This window comes from Esox lucius, chromosome 14 (assembly GCF_011004845.1).
Source record: "Esox lucius isolate fEsoLuc1 chromosome 14, fEsoLuc1.pri, whole genome shotgun sequence".
In the NCBI taxonomy this organism is placed as follows: domain Eukaryota; kingdom Metazoa; phylum Chordata; class Actinopteri; order Esociformes; family Esocidae; genus Esox; species Esox lucius.
In genome coordinates this window covers 11,616,154-11,638,808 of record NC_047582.1, presented here as the reverse complement: position 1 = coordinate 11,638,808, position 22,655 = coordinate 11,616,154, and the positions used below count along the sequence as shown (strand labels likewise).

At 46.3% G+C, this 22,655-nt stretch overlaps 1 protein-coding gene across 5 annotated transcripts in view; it reads right to left on the bottom strand.

The window, feature by feature from the left end:
• The window catches only part of unc5c (unc-5 netrin receptor C), a 137,047-nt gene that overhangs the window by 101,006 nt on the left and 13,386 nt on the right, over nt 1-22,655 (bottom strand). The window contains exon 1 of one of the 5 annotated variants that reach the window (XM_020053472.2): nt 4,547-4,778. The exons of the other annotated variants lie outside the window; for them this stretch is intronic. Coding sequence (XP_019909031.2) covers nt 4,547-4,601 — 55 coding nt within the window. The 5' untranslated portion in view covers nt 4,602-4,778. Of the gene's footprint in view, nt 1-4,546; nt 4,779-22,655 lie in introns of those variants that run through there. 5 annotated transcript variants of the gene reach the window in all.

Below are 22,655 nucleotides of genomic sequence, written 5' to 3'. Positions count from 1 at the left end.
GGCCCATTCCACTTTATTAAATAAAGCTGTTAGAAAATGAATATGATTATGTTTTTGCTATTGTTAATGAAGCGTGGCAGAGAACAGAGTCAAGTTTTCCCCTAATTGTTGTTTGGATATGATTATTAGGATCTGTTCCACTAGGCTCACAGCCGCTAGAATCTTATTCTGTCACTCAGAGCCACACCTCTGTGTGTGTGTGTGTTGTGAGTGTTGCGCGCGCTGCGTGCTTGCAGAACCGCACCACTTCATTCCCTATCTTAGCCCTATACCCCCCCCCCCCGGAGAAGTACACTCCAGGGCACTTAACCCCAGCAGCCCTTCCCAGCACTCAGCCAGTCCCCTACACCAAAACAACGCCACTTCTGCTCAGCTCACATTAACCCTGGCAGCTAAAAGATTCATGAAATAAGAGGGGGAATAAGTAAACAAGACGTTTGGACCTGCTGCTGTCAGGGGCTCTCTGTGTTCTAGTAATCACAGATGTCTGGGTGGGGCTCTGCCAGAATGCTGTAGGTTTGTCCTTTCAGCTTTTAGTGTTTAACAAAGGCCAAATGCAGAGATACACCCCCCCCCCCCCACATGTCCTCTTCAGTTTGGCTTCTGCCACTGAGAGAGGTCTGATTATCCACAGTTATCTGGGCTACAGTACGTTGGAATGATATCCCCTGACAAGAAACACATCAAAATGTTAAATACTGGCATTTTGTTTATAAGCGAAATCAAGCGCATAAGCTATTTGTTGGGTGCCTAAGCTATGTACACAATAAATAATTTTTGTGGGTCCTCAGAAGAGGTTGGAGTTCAAAGTGATATTCCCGCAACATGAAAAGGTGTCCAGGACACATACCAGCTTGGTTTAGAAGCCTGACGACTGAAAACACAGTAGGCTTTGAAGTGATTTAACCTAACCCACAATTTTCAAGAAGGAGAAATCAATATGCAATAAGGCCATCTAAATTATCTTTGCACTCCCTGGCTTGAAATCCTAAAGAATGGGAGAAAAGCATGCAGACCTCCACACGGTACATCAAATATTAACAGCCAATATTAGCCATCCCCATGTCTCCCTTCTCACACCACCAAACAGTCTGAGGTGCTAATGGCTAGGAACAGCATGGCTGTTATAGATGTATGGCAGGGTGTGTGTGTGTGTGTGTGTGTGCACGCGCGCCCGGGTGTGTGGCAGGAGGGTTCAAACACAGGTCATTTGTTAAGATTTGGATGGTGTGTCTAGGTCGTGTGTCTGATGTGTTTGGGCGTCAGGGACATGGGGGCAGGGGGTGTTGGGAGGGCAGGGAGTGTACAGTGTGTGCGTGCGTGTGCGCGTGTGTGTTTGAGCTGTCTGAAAGCCCACAGTGTACCATAGTGAGGAGACAGAAGGGACTGCCAGTGTGAAGTGCTATACTGACCTCATCTAGTGCCATGACTAAATACGACATCAAGCAACCCCACCCTTCCCAAAACCCACTGCTCTCTCCAGATGAGCAACAGCTCCCAACCGATGAGCAACAGCTCCCAACAGGACAAACATCCAGACTTTGACATTGATTAAAAGTTAAATTCTGTTCCAGTTCACCTGCGGTGGAAAGTGTGGTGTTTTCCACCCAGACGCTGTCAATAGATACCCAGATGAGACAAGCCCTAAAAGCAAGCTGGGGGCGACAGAGCTACCTCACCTTCACACGGACTTAATGCTAGGAATTCATTTGAGCTCAGACAGCTCCTTCCCTCACTATTCCTCCCTCGCTCCCGTCACCTCTCTCCTTTCCTCTCGTATGACAGAAAAGGTTGCGGAGTGTTCCATGACTACAATGAAAGGCCTCTATTGTCTGTCTGGTGCTCTCCTCCTGTAACCCCATGACGGCCAGCAAAGCCAAGCTTTTTCACGCTGAATCCAAATCTCTCGGAGCGCTGAGTGATATTGTAAGGGGCGGACGGCACGAAGCGCTTCCAGCGGGCAGGCTGGCCCTGTTGGCCTCCACCCTTCACATTCACCCCTGCCTGTTACCTGGCACAAGTATGCCAAGGTGGAGCTGGGTGTCAGGATGGAGGTGGGGGTGTAGCGGTGGGGCCTGGCGGGTGTTGAAAGGAGTGATTTGATGGTGGTCCCCAGGGCCATGCTCTAAAGGTCATATAATCCTGACTGGGAACACTGTTCTGTTCTCTCTCTCTCTCTCAACACACACACACACACTCTGAATAGGGCTGCACAGAGACAAAATACTGTGTCCCTGTCTCCATCTCTGCGCTCTCTCCTCTCTTTCTCTCTCTGTCTCCCCTCTATCCGACACAGTATCTTATTCATTATTCAGATAACACTCTGGTAAATCGCTTCAGATCAGCGTTTCCCAAAGAATGTGGCAACGTGGGGTCGCCTGATTTCTAAATGGGGTCACGAGAGAAACTGGAAAAATATGGTTTTACATGGCAAGGTCACACAAAAAAATAAAGCCATATTAAAATGAGGTCACATCCCCGAAAGGTTTGGGATATCTTTGTAGTAGATCAACATTCCACTCTGGGTTCAAAAGGTTATGGTACACGAGCTGAAGCAGGTATTCCGGGGAATTTGGGGGAAACAACCCATATTTGAAAAGGTTTAGTATTTCGCAAAACACACATAAAGCTCCTTTATACCGGATTCCATTTCACACAGCAGGTCAAAGTCTGGTTTGATGCTTAAGGACGCCAATGAACAGTATCATGTGGGAAATGGAGTCAGGTAAATAACACACTATCAAGACAACTCTGTCCCTTCAAGACAACTGTGTGAGACTTCTTGTGTCTCTGAGTACATATAGCATGAGTGCCCTATATATTTATGAGTAGGCAGTACGGTATGAGAGTTTTCACTGTGAATGTGTGTGTGACACTGTGTGTGTGTGTGTGTGTGTTTGTGTGTGTGTCCATGTGCTTGCATGCAGTTGCCCTCCTCACATTTTCACCTCATCTGCGTTTAAGGCCATTAATATTGCACCAGACGCGGTGGCAGGGTTAAATGGATGAGAGAGGGGGGCTGAGTATCAGACACGAGCCCTCCTCCCCCCTCATCTCTCTCCCATTCCTACTCGCTCTCCCCTGCTCTGCCGTGATGCAGAACATCATAGGGAGTCCATGGGTTGTCATTTTTATAACGTCCACAGGGAAATTATTCAAAGGCCACAGAAACAACATGTGTTCCCTGTTTGGATGAATACATGATTCCTTTCTTCCTCTTTCCATTAGCAGCTTCCACTGGTCTCTCACTCTCAGTCTCTCTCCATCTCTTGCAGTCTCTCACTCTCTCCATCTCTCTGTCTCTCACTCTCCTGGTCTTTCAATTCAATAGACTTTATTGACATTGAAAGTTACTTTACGTACATTTTCCAAATATGCATAAAATGGACAGACCAATGGCAAAACAGGCAATAAATGATACCGACATTAAACCAGTTTCATTATTAACCACATTTACCACACAAACAATAATGAATGACAATAGCACTCAAATAAAATTATACAATTGTAGGATGCTAGTTTTGAAATGACGGAAAAGACATGGAAATACAACAGAAATTGTATAATTTTCAGGCCATCAGATTGTGGTAGGAAGCTTCATACTTAGCGGCTAAATAAACACATTCAGCTTTTTTACCCAAAACATATTTGATTGATTTCTTTTCTCAATATTATTTACTTCAGCACTTTACAATGGTAACACTGAGGGTCGCTTGTTTGTAAGAGATTATAAAATCAGATGACTCATTTTTGGATATGTATTAGTAATGGACATTGACATTATTCTGCCCAATATGCATTATTTGGGGCTTTTCATTTTATTCTAAGAATAATTTTGCAGAATTCTGTAAACACGATATCAAAAGGGAAAATGGGAAATTGGTCCCTTCATAGATATAAAAAATATAGATTTCTTATCTTATTTCAGTTGATGATTGAAAACAATAAGTCCATTTATCTGAATCATCCAGTCCTTTTGGATTATTCTTCATGTTCCCATAGACTCCTTGGTGGGATAGTTGTTTTCATGCATGCTCATTCATTTTAGTTCTCAAAATATTTTTATTAGTGCTGTCCCTGACCACGATTTTTTCAGCCAAACAAGATTCGACTGATCACCCTGACTAATCGAATAATCATCATTTCTTTTTTTAATTACGTCACGTAAAAAAAAACTTTAAAACCCGCAAGTAACATTAATAACAAAGTGTATATTGTAGATACCACAACCAGTTGGGATTCCACAATTAAAAAATGTCGTGACAGAACACTGATCACACAGACAATTTTCAATTATCAAATCGCATTAGTGGGGGGACAGCAAAGATGAAGCTACGCTCATGCTAGCTTGACCCTGCTCTCCTCTGAAAGAGTGAGTTAAAGCATTCATATGGAGACAGTCCAAAGAAATGCTATTCCCCTTTAATAAAACCAAGTTGTTTGATGCTTTAAGTCACTGTTGGATATAAGAAGGAACAAATAAGTAACTACAGACATGGTTTTGACAAGATAAGTAAAACCATAAGTAAAAAAACATGTTCCTGACCTGACGCGCAGCAGTTACGGGGCATCCCAGATTCAGCCACTAAAATGTTACTCATATTTGTCCAGATGTTGCTTAGTGACAATAGGCTACAACAACAACCAGGTTTTGTAACTACCCGAGAAGTGAAATCCAAGTAGCCTATAAATGAAGTTTTGTTTAACTTGAACAACAGCAGAGTGCGTAAATTAAACAGCGCACACTGAAAATTGTTTCAGAACCAAAGACAGCGATATCCTCCGCAGAAAAATGAGCTTACTGTTCAACATGTTTGAGAATTCCTCTGCAACTGCCAGATGAGTGACAGAAATGTTTGCAAACAATTGCGCTCACATGCGACGTGTGCAAAAAAAAAAAAAAAAAGAATGCGGAGGAATGAAAGGGCATTAGGCTATAAAAAAAAAACGTTTTTACTATTGGAGCATTTTTTATTTTTTATTTAATATCCCATTTAAGTCGCGCATTCATTTTATTGAGGGATGAATTATGCCATCCCCATGGCATCAGCAATGGACTGGTGCAGGTGGCAAACTGGCCATGCGACTCCCCTACTAAAAAAACCTTTGTTGACTGACAGTCAACTGTATAGGGTCGGCCCTAATTCTTACAATGTATACATACTGTAAGTGTCTCATAGCATTCAAGCTGTTAAACTTCGTTGTCAGGATTTTGGTTTGATAGTTTCCTTAATTTTATTTTAAGGATTTTGCAATCCTTGTCAAATGAACAATCTGTTGTTTTTCCTTGCTGTTCTATGAAATATGTAGTTTTTATAATGCAACATTTACTCCTTCAATAAGCGAGGGTATGATTGTTTCCTTCCCCAAAAGTGTCCAATTGTGATAGAATTCCATGAGTTTGGTCTGCTATTTGGAATTTATCTGTGCTGTTGAGCCCAAATGTAAGATTTAGAAATGGTCTCTGTCTGCCGCATTTCCACTGGTGCTGGCTGTAGACTTTCCTGTTTCAACTACACGTTTGATCATATGGGGAGGGAAAACTAAACTTTCAATGTGATTTGGCTTTCCAAATCACAATTGTGCGAAACCATTTTCTTATAAAAAACGTGAACATTTTTATGCACTAACTACAACATTAATAGTACATATTTCATAAAATGTATTGCAAGCTTATTACGTTTGACAGCATAATATTATCTCTCTTTAAAATTAAAAGCTTGGAGCTTATTACTATCTTGAAAATTCAGAATTGTATTGATAGGCTCATTCAGCAATGAGGCCAATGGCTAAGATCACGAGAATAGGTTGGGGACTTTCACCGACTGAAAAGCTTGGCTTTTAGGAGAGGAATTTCGAAGGTACTTTCGTCTGGACCAAGGACAATACAATCAACTGTTCCAGATGGAAGGACCGCGATTTCATTTGTCTCCGGTAAGAAAAAAATTGATTTGTAGTGTTTAATACCGCAAGTGGAATTAGGAACTAAACAATCTAAAGTAAATAGCTTATAATAAAGGCCATGTTATGTAACCTGTTTTCACAATCTTTATTTCGTTGAGTTTAATGAGAAATTGAACTGATAGAGGGATGAAACGTCCATAAAGTCTTAAAAAAAACATATGGTTATGTTAGCAAGCTGCTAGCTAGCCAATAATTGGTAGCTTAACTAGGCAGCTACTTGAGACACAATATGCTCAGTGAAAATGATTCTCTCCATTTTATAAAAAGCAGCATGCAACATCTGTGGAGAATCAAAGCGTTCTGAGTAATTGCGTAAAAATATTATGCAAGCTTCTGAACCCGTTAGGTGTGATCTAAGCGTACGTCCTAAAGACCGGGGCTTGGCACCAAGTGAGAGCAGGGCCACCCGGCCATGGCCTGCTGGCCGAGTGGCACCAGTCCGTGTCAATAGAAACAGAAACATTTCTGGACTTCAGGGTAAAATATCAGTGAACATTTTTTCCATCCTTATCGATCCATATCTCCAAACACAGGTCTTATGCTGAATGAGAATGTTCGTTTAAAACAACAAATGCTTAACATGTCACTTTGTTGGATTCTACTATGATGTTTGCCTTGTTGCAATCCACAATAACAAAAATCTAATCTCCCACTATAACTACCCAAATTCAATTAGTGTTTAAACTAGATGCATGTAAGAGCCTGAACTCAAACACATCAACAACACAGAGATCCTTTAGCCGACTAGTCAGTTGACATACCCATCTCCAACTCTCAACCTGACCTTCAACTGGACCACTCTAATCACAGGCGACTATCCTGCCATGAACTGGCTTAATTAATTAGATCCCTTAATCACATAATTGCAACATGCATTAAACATTGTCTTATAGGTGAGGAGAAGAAGCCGAGAAGGCGAAGAGGATGAGGAGGTGGAGGAGGCAAGACAAAGCTTTTAGAGGCTGAGAATTGACAGCACTGAGGTCATCGGGAGGTTATGCAAACCAAACGAGCAACTGAAAAATTAAAGGCATGAACTCACGAAAGCTGCACTCAGAGCACAAGTGGCAGGACCTGGAGAGGAGCTGTGAAAACAGCCTTGGGGGGGGGGTGACACACATGAACACAACCGTACACACACGGACACATGCACAGATGTACATACACACAGCCAGTCACACACACACACCTGGTATTACACACCTGACCTGACTCAACTCTGCCTTCCATGTTGCTAAAAGAAACACACACACACACACACACACACTGTCCTTGCCACAGACAGAAACACATTCACACATTCACACATTCAGTGTATTCCCAGTGATTGAGTGCTCAGTGAAGTGAGAAGTGAGGGATTCACACCAAACCTCTGCAGAGGCACTGAAATCACACACACACACACAGAGAAAGGCTTGTCAAAATGGCCAAAAATATCACAAGTACATAAGTATAAAACAATTTATTCAAAAACAATCTGAGAATTTTTGAAGTTCTGTAACAAGTCTACCATTTTGGGAGCATTTTCATGATTTTTAATGGACCTATAAAATCTGTTTATTTTCTGTCTAATTCAGTTCATTTTCTATTTGTTTGTTTGCATGTGTTTCACTCAACAGTAGATTTATTTTCTTTATTAAAAACAACACATTTGATGTTCTAAAACCAAACCACATCTGGAGACAACATCTGAGGTCTTGGAGAGGAAATATTTTATAGAGCAAGTTAGACGTAGGCGGCCCTAAAAAAGTCCAAAAAACTATTTTCTTATGCCTCTAAAGCTTCATAGCGGGGACAAACTGCATTACAATACAGCAAATACGTCTTTTACAATGATTGAATACATGCCTTTTTTAAATGGCCCAGACCAAAACCCACATTTCACCCAGTGACTGAATGCTCGGCGGAGTGAGTGGGGTGAGAAGCACTCTGGTCGGGCGGGGTCTCACAGGGCTGAGCGCTCCATCTGCAAGGTGTTAGCTGGCCAATTACCAGTACTGTCAGTACGCACCACTGGAGTAGTCAATGGAGCAGCGCTGTAGACTGGCCACCCAGAGGGGGTTGAGATCTTTGGCCAGCCCATCTTCTCCAAAAAATACACACCATCATCGCAACAGCCATCAAAATAATGCTAATGCTGGTGGTACTCATAGGGACTTTGCAGATTTTCGGATTTGTCTGGCATTTGTTTTGCTGGTTAAAGTGCCTCTCACGGTCTGCCTCTAAAAATTACTTTTTTAGAGGCAAACGAAACCTATGAAAAACTATTATACTGACTGGTAATCCAAAACAATCTTCTTAGAGTGTGAATACTCTCTCTGAAGATTATGTTCATTCATCGAGCAAACAGCAATTCTGACCAATTGTCAGACCTAGAACTTAAAAAAATTAAATAATAATGTTTGTTTTTGCTCTAGAACAAAGTGTAAGACCCTAAATCTAATCTTATCCGGAATAACAGCAGTCAGACGTTCTCTGAGTACACTGTCAATGGTTGGCAATGTGTTTGCTACATGCCTACTGTGCATTTGTCACTTAATGCTTTAAAAAAAACATCCGAGTTTTTCTGCTTTCATTCCATATAAGACCTACAAAAGCCCCTTGGTAGTACCAGACGCAGACAGAATAGAACACTGCGTTTTCACAAGTGGCTACGTTTCTCTTCAATGTTCAGAGTCAGTTTGCCATTGTTGCTAGGCCCTGGTACTCTGCCTGAATGTTGTAGCTGCTGACAACTCCCCAGTGAGGTGGTTATTCTGTCTGTTCCTCTCTGTGTCTCACCAGAGCTGTGGTTTGTCTCTTGACATGTGATTGATGCTACCCAGATGCTAGGCTGGAGACTTTCAGAAGTTGTTTTGCATGAGATTACGCCATTTGAGTTGGTGTGCAAGGGTTGGAGGATGACTAACCAAAAAATTCTTCAACAAGTAAAACCAAGTGTCTTTTTTTGTTTTATAGTTAGTTAGCACATGATGTGTCTGTCTTCAATAAAAGCCTATTCAAACTTTTTTGAACTTTGCACACATCTCCGTCATGCTCGGCAACACTGCAAACACACATTTGACATCATAGGAGAAGCGTAGGTACGGCATGAGGCATTAGTGAGAAGGAGAGACAGGCCTTTCATTTCCATTTCCATCAACATCTTAATTGGCGAGATTATTACAAGGTTGAAGAGAAGGATGAAAGAGCTAATGGGACGGATGCGAGATCACGGGCGCGGGCATGTGCACGTGCACCCTAGTCTACGGCTTTCATCACAGCAGGTGTGTTTGTTTATTTGTAATGAATGACTACATGGGTAATTTTCTCCTGTGTAAACACGTCTCCAAAGGTGGCTCAGGCCTCTTTCGTCTCACCAGCTCAAACATATACAAACGGGCGGTCTGAGACGCTATCTCTCCCTCCCCAGCAGTCTGAACACAACATCACAACTCCCTCCGCAAACGCCTCCTGTCAAAAACACTTCACGACCGTAGATCAGGCAAGAAGCCTGAAAACCCCTTCACAGAGAAAACTACCAAGCTAGCATACAGTGCAGGGTGAGGAACAAACTATTAAAGCCAATGAAGCAAAGCTCTGTTCCGTCCATTGTTCTAGCTGGGTCAGAGGACGTCAGGGACTCATTCATTCAGCCCCCAGGGTGTCCCCTATCCTCTTCTCATATCTCTTCCCATTTCTCTCAGATGGTCTCTCTTCTTCACTTTCTTTTTCTTTCATTTGTAATTTTTTGGCGGTACTGCTCGCGCTCTCTGTTGCTCTTTCTTACAGCAGCTGTGAGGCAGGGTTAGGGTCGAGTGGGAACAGCAAGACGGACACACACACGGACCTGCTACTGTTAGGCTTCAATGCAGCTGAGAGGAGGAAGACTAGGGGCTGTATTTTCCCAAGCCAACCGTTGGCTGCTGGATAAGTCCCTGACTGAGGAGAGAGACCCCCGCAGCCCCCTGTGGCCCTAGCTGGCCCCTGGCCCAATGTCCCACACTACTATCCTGCTGGGGCACTGAATGAACTGCCTGTGTATGTGTGTGTGTGTGTTTGTGTGTGATGCCAACCACAGGAGGTGCTCTGTCATTCAGCCATCAGCCATTCAGATACCAGTCGCATCAACCGGACCTCAAGCTTGTCTTCAAACACGGAGCCAATGGGAAAGCTTGCTTCATTTCTCTGTAATTTGACAGTATAGGCTACATACATATACATATAGACACACATATATATATATACACCCTTTTCTTTCAGTCTCCCTTTATGTCATCATCTCCGTGTCTTTATCCATACAACCCCTCCACTCCCCGTCCAGTCTCCCCTGCGGAGGGAGTTGAAAGCATTCTTCTCCCTCCCCTGTCATCAGAGCCAATTTAATAACCATCCCAATAAAGTAAACAACAACGCCCCCCCGTCCCCCCCCCTCCAACCCATCCCAGCAGCCCCCTTCCCGAGCGCTGATGAATGGGGCCATCAGGCAGGCCAGCTGCCCCGGAGGTGAGCAGGCTGCCCCCCGCCGAGTCGCGGGGCGAGGGTGAGGAAGGGGGAGGGGCGAGGAGGGGAGGGTCTGGCCAGCGTGCCAGCATTCACACAGGGCTGAGACTGGAAGGGAGAGACTGGTGGAAAACAGGTAGCAGGAAGGGGTGGATGGAGGAGGCTGGCCAAACAGAGGGGTGCAGGATGCACACACAAACGGGCGGCTGTCCCAGTCCAAGCATCTCCACAGGGCGACATGAATACACTGTCAACTCGTTGGCGCCCACCGCCCACACTACCTGTCAGGAAAGCCCTCCCCTCAAAGCCGGGGCTCTGCGGCTCGTTTGCAGTGTTTCTAATACAATGTCGTCATTCACTCCGTCTGGGCATTTTTATTTCCTGTTAGCCGAAAGGTATTTGAGAAATCTGGTTTTCGGATTCAATACGTGTTACACAGCTATTTCCTATTGGCATACCCCGGGATGCAAATTCCTAGGATGGAAGATACAGAGTATGTTTGGCTACACTTTCGTCTTACAAAATACGGTCTAATCCAATACCCAGAGACAGAGCCGGAGAGAGAAGGGACATTGATATTGTCACTTGGATCGTTAATTGGAAAAACAAACACTGGCGTTGGTGCCCCAAAGTAATCTGCCAGAGTACGTTCATGGAATTAGTAATACATTCCTAATTATAGTTGGCTACGCATGGTCATATCTCGAAAACATGCAAGTCGTACCTGCCACAGAGCTGGCTATTTACAAATGAATACCAAAAAAAAAAGGATTAGGAAAAGGGATTAAACTCATTGACATGCATCAGGCGTTATTTAAGGGTCTCCAACAAGTCCTTGCTTGGCCCGTAGACTCGTACATGAACTCTCCTACGCCGGCCCCTGCCTAATACCTAGACACAATGCCCTTTAGTCATTCACACCCCAGCAAAACACTGCAGCTTCTGTAGCTAGCGGTTAGCATTCCACAGTGAAAGAAAACAGGGAGAGATGGAGAGAAAACAAACACAAATCAATGGATGGAAAAGCAAAGGACATTAGGGAAGCGAGGGAGGAAGAGAGGACATTACTTCCACACATCCTTCTGCGAGCAGTGGATGCATGGAAGGACAAAGTCAGGGATGAGAGGAGAGTCGACAGGGGAGGTGCATCATGCCTGTACAAGCCATATGGCTGAGGCACTATTTACTGTAGACATCACATCACAATGCTAAGTGTCAGTGACAACATCAAGCAAACAGGTGGGTTGGAGCTACTCTTGGAAAGTCTGCCACGCCTGGGTCCATCCAGGATTTGTTTCAATTCATATTAGAGCTCCAGCTTTCCTTCCTGTTGCTGCAGCTCAGAGACCAGACAGTTCTCTACATAAACCTGTTATCTCTCTCCAGCTCACTCGCTCTCTTCACCTTCCCATCCTGACTCATTTGGGAGCCGTTTCTTCTTCCCGAGCGTGCGGTGCTGCCAGCACGAATGCAGCAGAGCTCTGTGAAGATGGCTTCTGAGGAAGAAGGCCTGAACTCCACCTGAGGGAGAGCGGTTTGTCCTCCCCTCTTCTGGGTCCAGCCGACCTCCGAGCCAGCCCGGCCCCGACCACAGCTGTGTTGAATATTTCCCTCTCTGTTCAGTTTATTTGGAGGTGATGCAGGTTCTGTTAGCCCCCAGGGCATGGTGTGTAGAGAACAGGGCTTGCTATCAAAGCAAAGCAGCAGAGCCACCTAGTCAGACAGACTGCAATATGAGGAGGAACATGAATCCGCTACCACTGGGGCAACGCAGACGAGCTAGGACAGGCAGCTGGACAGAGATCAAACCGGAGACATCCCCGCCGTCGGATCAAAAGATGACGGGCTGTCTGGACAGGACACAGTATCAGAGGAGTCATATGACCAACGACCAGACCGTCTTCATCCGTGACCTTTACAGCTCGACCGTTCACACAAAGGCGGGAAACGCGGGTGCCATCTCTGAACCTCTGCAGTTTACAGCGACGGCCACTCAATCACTCATCACAACCCAAGGCAGAGAAGTGGTGGAGGAATCGAATGGGTGACTGTTGTTCCGCTACTCACGCAGAAGATCGGAGGGCTTCGGGAGGCAGCGGGACGATGAAAGGAGAATGGGATGACGGACGGGGGATGACGTAGTTCAGCCGAGTGCAACTCTGCGCATGGTTTTGTGTTTCCAACTCTGTGTGTGTACAGTATGAAACAGCCAGCAGAAGGCTAGGGGCCGTTCAATCGCAGCACGCCAATGGAGTGAAGCATTCACTGAAAGACATCTCATTTCCGTCAGACTCTCCTCCACACGAGCCCATGGCTTAGCAGGCTGTGTGTTTCCAGGAAGGGGCCCCGGACGTGACCACACAGGCCGCTCATTCATGAAAAAACAAACAGTGGCCTTAATGGGCCAGTCTCCACGTGGCCGTGAAACCCTGAAACCAAAGAGGCAGCCGGCTCAGCCTGCAGCTGCCCACATCCTCCTCAGCTAGGGCTTCTAACATTACGGGCTCAAGCCCAAGGGGAATTGACCGTGAGTGTCTACGGGTCCGGCAGCCTTCTAGAACACTGCTTTAAGTGAGGCCCGGTATGCATGAAAAGAACAGAACAACCTGTTCAAGGGGTCAGTGACTCGGTTCTGCCTACAAACCATTACCCTCAGTCTAGCTGTTCACATAGAGTGCTGTCGATTTATGATGTATCAATAGTATTGGAATTGGAAATGAAGGTAGACTCAGCTAAAAGACGTTGCCTTGATCAGCACAGAAGATACTTAGATGAGCAAGATTCAAGACTTTGCTCTAATAGTGCACGTGAACAGATTCATAGTGCACGTGAACACGTGAACAGATTCACTTCACGCTTTTCCAGCGTGCCGACCACGGAACCCAAACAGTGAGTTGATCCATCACGGATCAACGCTCTTAGTTGTTGCGGAAATTGACCCACTATCCTGTTTACATTCTGAATCTGCATCATTTCACAGTCAACCTTGAAAGCACTCAAAGCTAGAACACCCAGCAGAGAATCTGGCCTCAAAACATTCCGAACCGTCTTGAATAATGTTGCTCCGGCAACGTTCAGCTGTTCAGTCCAGCAGCAGAAAATAAGACGATTGAGTGATAATAACTAAGGGCTACACACTCAGCATTGCGTTTAAGTGGTGGATGGCTTGTTAAACCAAGCAGAAGGGTTGAGCCCAAGGGATTTCTCTATCTATCTCCAATGTGCAGCCGGCTCTAATGGTGTCAAAGTCTCTGAGTGTTACTCCGCCCAGAGCAGTGCAGCGTGAGTGGCTAGCGTTAATGCTAATTACAGCTAACGGCTCAGTGAAGAGCAGTCCGTCACGGAGAAGAATAAAAGGTTCAAGTAGTTACGGGCGAACACAGAGAATCACCTAGACCGTAGTACGGGCACGTGTATGATAAACTGCCTCTGGTCCAAATGATGTAAGTGCTCTGATGTCCTACAGCCGTATCCTATTTAGTGTCCTCCAAGCCCAACCCTTCTTTCTCTGGCACTAGTTTGACAGGCCGACTCTCGTCTCCGGGGAGCGTTCCAGGAAGAGTTTCACTGCAATTACCGCGCGCCACCGCTGCTTCTTAAGTACTGCAGGACCGTCAAACCTGACAGACTCTGGAGGCTTGCGTTTCGCTGTGTTTTTGTACGACGGACACCCTGTGCAGCGCTGAGAGCAACACCGGGTCACTGAGAAGTGGCAATACCCCAGCCACGTCTGAGGTCTGCCGCCTCTGTCACCTTAACACGTCCGCTGTAATTGTATTCCATTTAATTCCCTTTCATTCCTGTTGTAACATTTTTACAACGTAATTGCTACAGAGGACTTTAACAAGAACTATAACCTTTCGTTTCTCCAATGGGAAAATACAACATGGCAGAACAGGGGGAAAACAGGGCTCTTTCGGTTTCACGCCCTCTTCGTCCTTCTCACTCCCTGAGCTACAGTATAATAGACCTCCACTCCACCCTTTTATTTTTCTCGACACTATTTCCTTTTCTCTAAAGTTTGACTCCTTTGCAAACTGGCGACGGTGAAAAGCTGGCTTGGAAAATAACTCAAAAAGTTTTGAAGTGACTTCATCTGAGGTGTGTATGTATGTGTGAATAGAGGGGTATACTCCAAAGCAGACGAGGACCGTGAAAGGCCACATTGTTGATGTCAGGGTCAGTTAGCATCAAAGAGCTGCTTCAGTGTTCAGTGGGAACCTTCTCTAGACTGGCCCTGTAACGCCCACGGAGGCCAATCATCTAACCCAGTAGGAGCCACACTCACGGTTCCAAAGCCCCCTGAAGCCGGCCGGACTCCCTGTGGTTTACTGTTTCACCTCTGAGCCAAAGGAACAATATTTATAGTGGAGGTGTAAAAGAGCGGGTTAAGGAAGCAGAGAGTTACATAGCCGTATATGCGTGTGCCTGTGTGTGTGTATGCGAACAAGCTTGGTTGTGTTCCATCCTGTCTGCTGTGGGAATGTGTGAAGGACTTCACTCCTCTCCCTCAAAGTGATACAGGCAGTTGTTACACAGGCTCATTCTCCTCGGTCCTAAATGCTGTGTTCATGAGCAGCAACACAAGAGACCCGGGGAAACTGAAGTAGTCTTAACACTACATTTCAGATGATATTTACCTGGCATTTCCCTAATAATGATAGGATACGGAAAACCTAGTGTTCCAATGAATTGGGCGGATTGTTGTGCCAAATATGCCACCTCCACGTCTGTGGTGTTGTAATAAGACTGGCGGCGAATAGGATGCCAGTCCCCTCCAGCCAGGCAGCAGGATAGACCACAGGGCTAACTGACAGCTTTAATTACCCTGCCAAAACCCATTACACCTAGGTTTGTCTGTCTCTCTGTGTGTGTGTGTGTGTGTGTGTGTGTGTGCTCGCGCGCATGCACACGAGAGAGAGAGAGAGAGAGAGAGAGAGAGAGAGAGAGAGAGAGCGTGAATTAGTAAAGTCAGACACCAAAAGCTGAGCCACCATGTCAGGAGGAGATTTAACAAGCTTTAATAACAAGCCTTAATGAGCTTAATTAGGCGTCTATGTGATCTCCATGGAAACAGCAGAACCCTATGGAACCAGACTCTGGGTGCCGGAGGCCATTTCAATAGGATTACCGAGGCTAATGTCACTGAGACACAACACAGAAGACAAAACACAGCAGAGGAGGATGACGGAGGATGAGCAGGAAGACTGGGACCTGGCTGGGGACCGAACACGTACCTACAGAGGAACATGGACGGGGGACAAGAATAACCAGAAGGATTAGTGTCTCTCTGACATTTGGGGACAAATACAATCCCCCCTCTTCTCACACACACACACACACACACACACACACAAACACACCTCTACCACTGGAGATTATCTCCCACAACCTGGCTGTGCAGGCTGAATCATCCCCCTACACACCTCAACCTCATTACACTGCACAGCTCTGGGCTCTTATTGTCTGTCTCCGAGTCTCCTTTTCTCTCCTCTGACAGACTCCCTCCTCCTTCTCACACTGGGGCTCTGCTCTCCACCTCCCCACCAGGGGGATCAGTTGATGGCTGCGCGGCTGCTTAGTACCAGAGGCACCCTCAGAGGAGACAGGGACAAAGTGACCTTTCATATCACAGTGACATGACCCCCCCCCCCCTCCCGCCCCTGTTCCCTAACTACTGACCCCCCAGCTTCTCCTTCCTGCTCTCTTTCCCTCAGACCCCCCTTACTCCACCACCCTCCCCATCCATACCCTCTATTCCCTCTACATCTCTCCGAACAGACGTATCTGATGACCCCTGTCACTGACAAACCAGCCCCCAGGGAGGTCCCCATGCATAGGTCCCCTTCCCAGGCAATGGATCATGGGATGTCAACTGGCAGGTAAGGCCAGGACACTGCAGTGTACTCTGGGAGCTTCTGGGAACACAGGAGAGCTGGGTTAGATAGCGACCTACAAAACTGCACAGAGGTCATTAATCCCCCAGGACAGGAGGGGTCTCCTGGGGTCATCTCCTGGGGTCATCTCCTGGGGTCATTTCTTTAGGGGGTTCTACAAGGGTTCTTCAGAGGACTCAAAGCATCCATTTAACTATAACGTCTGCCCTGTCTACAGTCCTGTCCATCTCTCCGCTGTATCCTGCTGCTCTGGAATGATCTAGAAGCCCCTCATTATGAATCAGCCTATTAATTAAGAGGTACACACATTTGAAGAGATGCTCTCTGATTCCAACTGGGCTCTCCATTAGCGGGACCAAATGTCAGGTTACATAGCAACGAGGAACAAATCAACACACCAAACCCTTGGTGACCATTTCATATCCCCACCCACGTATCCTCATTTACATCATCCAAGTCAACACAGTGAACAACTCAACACGGCAACTCGACACAGTGTCCCACTCAACACGGAAACTCGACAGTGTCCCACTCAACACGGTAACTCGACACAGTGTCCCACTCAACACGGAAACTCGACACAGTGTCCCACTCAACACGGAAACTCGACAGTGTCCCACTCAACACGGTAACTCGACACAGTGTTGCACTCAACACAGTAACTCGACACAGTGTTGCACTCAACATGGTAACTAAATGCAGTATGTAACTCAACCTCCGTCAGCCAGGAAGGATATTTTGTGAAGAGATGACACCCAGATGTATAATTTTAAACACCTTGACACAAACAATATGATAAGGACGAAACATCTGGTAATAAACTCGTATCTCCCCCGGCTTCCCACATACACAAATCAGACACATTAGCAGATATAAGGAACTCGTACATACGATAATACAGCTAAGAAACACCCTGGATGAAGGCCGAGTCAGTATCTTGTCACCCCTAAGCCTGGAACCGTTCCACCAGGAGACCCGGGCCTCCTGCTCTTCCCTCCCTTCATCCGCTTAATGACATTAGGAGACTTTAATCCAACAAGACATTCTTTCGGTAAGCCCTCTGTCGGTCCACATAGCACCACAGAAGAGAGACGGAGGGGAGGGGAGACAGGGGGGAGAGGGCGTGTTCCCCTCACCCTGCTGCGGTCTCTGGCGCAGACCTCGCCTCAGACAGGAGACAGATAGCAGGCATCAGAACTCTGGACGAACGGAGGGAAAATGGGAGAAAAACAAGGCCACACAGCAGGAGCATGAAGACAGAGGGTTTGGAGATGGAGGGGAGGGATGCTGATTAGGGGAAGAAAACAGCTGATATGAACGAACACACACACACACACACACAAGAACATGCACGTTTCGTGAAAACACAACGATGATAAAGAATAAACACAAAAGACAAAGATGCACACACACACACACACACACACATTTTCATTCCCTGCCTGAGGGGATTTGCTGCACTGGTCTTTGTATGCGCCGTGTTCTTGGCCTGCCAACACGCTCCGCGCCTTCGGGCCAGCGGAGAGGGGGCGATTAACGGCAGCGGGCCGAGTGTGCAGAAGCGTGCGTAAGTGTGTGTAAGGCCTGATCGTTACAGCGGCCAACTCGTGTAACACAATTACGAGGTATTGCAGAGAACCTGCTAATGTGCATGCAGCCCGCTCCGTCAGAGGGATCAGGTATTGAGTTTTCTCCCTTTAATTCACTTTCCAGCGCACACACAGGGTGCATTAGTTAGATTAGACTGGGGGAGGCCAGGGGGGGATGGGGGGCACGGAGGGGACACACACAAGGCCAGGCGGATTTGTTTAGCGCAGCCTGTCAATTACAGTCATGACCCTTACACTAAATGGCTGCTCGTCCTGTAGAGGAAAGGGGAAGCGGGTGGTGTTGGGGGGTGGGCTAAACAAAACCATGACTTGATTGGTAAAGACAGGTCCATTTGCTATGGGAGATAACTAGTGACATGTTGTAGGGCAACTCAATAGCCACAATATCCAGCCCGATGCCTCAACAATAAAACAGAGTGCTGCAAGGGGCTTGGACGGACAGACCCTATTCACATTGGCGAAGTGACAGTGGTAATGTTGTAACTAACCGGTGCCGGGGATGGAGTCTAACGGGGCTCTGTGGTGGAGTTAGACCGGCAAAAGTGCAGAGGGATGAGCCGGAGAATAACCTCTGACTGGATATTTCACGATTAGTCCAACCGATGTGTGTCAGAGACAGACACGGCAGAACGCCATGTTGGCCTTCAATTCCATTGCATCATTTTCTAGTGATCAAGTCTAATCTGCATGTGGCCTACATTGCCCCCCTCAAACATAGAAGGTATTCACGCCCGAAAAGTATTAGAAAACCCCCCGGAATAAAAAACTAAAACTGGCAAGCGATTATTATGTGGCAGAAGCTTTGAAAACCACTCCACAGTCTGTCCTTGTATCGGTGTTGAGCAATTAGAGGTGATTTTCACCGACGTTGAGACTATCCATCTCATGGAAGCGGCACTCAAACGGGAAGATGCAGAGCACGACGCTGGTTAGAGATTCATTAGCAACGCTCTTCCAGAGTTCATAAAAGTAGAGCAGCTACTTCCTCTGCAGAAACAGTTCTGGATCCAGTGCTTCTCAGCTCATCCAGTAGTTAAGAAGGAAAAGGGGGGTGGGGGCTATGGTTTCCTGCATAAACACCCCCATGTAAACATACACAAAATGACAACAAGATGGTTGCCACATTCAAGCCAAATGCTCATAATGTTATCGCCAAAGTGGGATGACTGGGTTGTACATCATTATTGCCATTCTGCCGTTTATTGAATTTAAAATGTCTGCCTCTCTCCCCCGAGACCGGCCCTATACAAAGGCGGCAGATTTGGGCCATGTTACCAGGGCAAGGCAGAACAGATATAATCGTGTAAGCGTCTCTCTCAAAGACACTGTCTGCTCCCTCTGACACTTCACTTGCCCTACCATCACCCCCCCCCCCCTGTCGCCTCGAAGAGAAAGGAAGGAAAATAAGTGAGTGATCTAAAAACAAAGATAGAGAGGGTAGTAAAAATGAAGAGTTTGGTTAGATGTGACAGGCAGTGAGGAGGAGACATGGTTCTGCCGATAGTGGTTAGACAGTTACATCCAATCTGCCTGACACATCCATCACGCTCTTCATCACGGTTGTCCCGCACACTTTCCGTCTGTCTGTCCGTCCGATGCCCACACCATCAGCCGCTTCCAATCCTGTTGACTTTACAGGGCTGACCACTGACGCTCCCAAGAGGTGACGTGCTCCGCGGAAATTCCTGAAAACCACTACACTGTCGAATCCTTGTTAAAACAAACTAAAGGAGCCAGCCCCAAATGGACGCTACAATGTCAATATTACAGCTTGTGTGTTTTTCATGTCTTCATTTCTCAGATTCAATCAACGGTACAAACAAACTACCAACAAGAAAAACATCCATCTAAAACAAAAAACAGGTTGTTTGAGAATCTAGTACCCCTCAGGTCAGAAAAAGTTAAGGGTTTGGATTTTCATGCCCGATCATTTCAAACAAGCTGACAAAACGGAAGAAAACACATGCATATGGAGTTGGCTGAATTAAAAGCAACACAATCCCTACAAAAGATTAGTCATTTAAACATGGCTATGTTTGTTTACCAGACTTAAGTTCCCTTTCCATGAACAAAGCAGCCCAGAATAGCTGTGGTTAGCGATGCGCTCAGCCTGTTCAAACTGCCTCCTAAAGCCACAAAGCTTAGGAGGAACGGCTGTGCTATCTCTGTCTCCTTCCTCTCCTCCTCCTCCTCTTCCCAGCCTTCTTCTCTGGCAAGACTCTGTGCTTTTGTTGGCCAAGCCCAACGCCGGAGCTGCGGTGCACAATAAAACATCTCCAACAGAAAAATAGCGATAAAACACCGAAAATGTCACAGACAAAAAGCGAGTGCGTATGTGCAGTCCCGTTGTAAAAACAAAAACATGATGGCTTAGTCATGTGTTCCTTTGCAAATGAGCGGCGTGAGAGAACGTGTAGGCTAGAATTTATGCCAGCGGCTACTGAAGGAATCTCCTTCGGCAGTGTGATTTACCGTTGCGCGGTCTGACCTGTTCGCACGGCAACCCCTGTGCCCCCCCCCCTCGCTTTTTACGCTCTCCCAGCTCATACCTGCCCTCTCGGCTTACCCCGCGTCGGCCCAGCAAACCCCGGAAACCCACTATACTTTGTGTGTCACCAGTGAATTATCGGTTTCCCCGTATCTAAAGCAGCCCATTAAGGTGTATCAGTTTCCGTTGGCTCTCCCCCAGCTGGGTGACTGCAAAGGGGTGTTTATAAGGGGGTCTGGACTCACAGGGAATCATCTCCTTTCATATAAATGGTTTATTCCACACACAAAACCCATGCCTGTAACAAAACTCCTTTCTCCACCAATCAAGGCGGGAGAGATGACTGGCAAGCCCTCTTAACCTTTGACCTTCAGCACAGTGATTTGGTGGTAGTTGCCGTTCCGCTCGGATCATCACAACAACATTCATTATTTATCCCTTTTCCTGCTCTCTTTGGGTAGCTCTTTCAGACGTGTCAGCCCTCACCACCCCTACCTAGCTTCACTGTGCCCATACTTCTCAGAGGATGCAGGTGATCCTTGCCATCAGGTGCATCTGCGTGAAGACTCCTTGTCAACCTCCAGAGCTGTTGAAATAATATTGCACCAAAAACATAATATGCGCCATCTGATAGTCTACACTTCAACTGTGTTTTAATTCCCAATCAGTCTCCGGGGGGAGGGTTGTGACAGTTCCACCCCACCCCAACCTGACCTCATTTCCAGGTCTGTGAGTAACGATGTTTAGTTTCCACAGAGGCCTTTATGCTCTGCTTTCTGTCATTTTCCCCTCATCTCCATACTGCTGTTTCTTCCCGGGACTAAGTGCTATGAGAAGGGCCTTTCTGAGGCTATGGAATAAAGACACTCTCTTTAGACCTTCATTTGGAAGAGGTCCTCAGATTTCACAGTAGTCTACACTTTGGTTTCTGAGATGACATATGCAGAGACACCCTTTATTTAGCTTGCGGACTAACTTTGTGGCAATGTGGTTCACAATCAGGATAAGTGAAGTAGCAAAGTAATCGTTGGCCCGTAGGGCTTTTGAACGGGCCCCCGCTGAAATGAGCCTCATTGAGTTTTGGCTCAGTTTAACTCTGCCTGCCAGCAAGCAAGCTAGCTGCTCCTGTCACTGGGGACGGATCAGGGAGATATGGCCCACACACAGCACACAAACGCATGCTGTACAAACACACAAGTGCTGACACCCAAGAGCCGGTCAGAGCTGGGAAGTAATGGGGGAATTATAGTAACCAGACCCAAACTGGAAATAAAAAGAGTATCGGAAGGGGTCCTTCACAACCACACAGACGGGGCGCTTTAACAACACATTAAAAGGCAGAATATGCAGAGTAGGTCTTCTCGCTCGCCGGGCTTCTAATGGTTCGGTAATAGTTTCAGTTTCCACTAAGGCTTGCAGTGAGACTGATTAAAGCAAAAAGAACAACTGATCATAATTCCACTACAATTGTAATGGATTTCAATAACATTTGTTTTAAAAGTGCCAATGCCTCCTGACAAGCACGGCCGTCACTCCGTCAATAACCCGAGGTGGGGAACGCTCCCACAGCCACCAGCAAACACTGCAAACTCATTTGAGAGGACTTTAATTTAGCACCCCATTGAACAGACGGAGGTGAGAAGAAACAACATCAAACACTGACATTCTGACACACGTGGAAGGACCCCAGTCATGACGTCCTGCTCCGTTTAAAAGTCTGTCAGGTGGCTCTATAGATAACAGAAGGAAGAAAAATGAGAGAAATTATGAAAAAGATTGATTTTCGGCAGAGGAACAGCCCAGTGTTTTCATAGATTTATCGAGAGTAGATGGGTCACGGGTCAGACTCCTATTATCGGATATGGACAAATACAGTGTGAATTGTATGCAAAAGTATGTAGAGTAGAGTGTATTTAGTCAGGTCGGGGTTAAAGTGTATGTGTGGGTAACAAGGGTCTCTGGGAAAATGGGTAAACGTTTAGCAGCACAGGATTCGGTCAACGGGTGGGAGTGGTTCTGCAGTGGCTAATGTTGTCCAGACCGGCCTCGGGGATTGAGTGGTGAGATACAGAGCCGTTATTTTAGATAATCCAGAGACAGCCGACAAACCCCTGCAACACACACACACACCAAACCAAACTCCCTCACCTCCATGATGGTGAGCAGTAGTGGTTCAAGGCGAATTAAAGGCAGTCAATACAGGAAATAAATTTT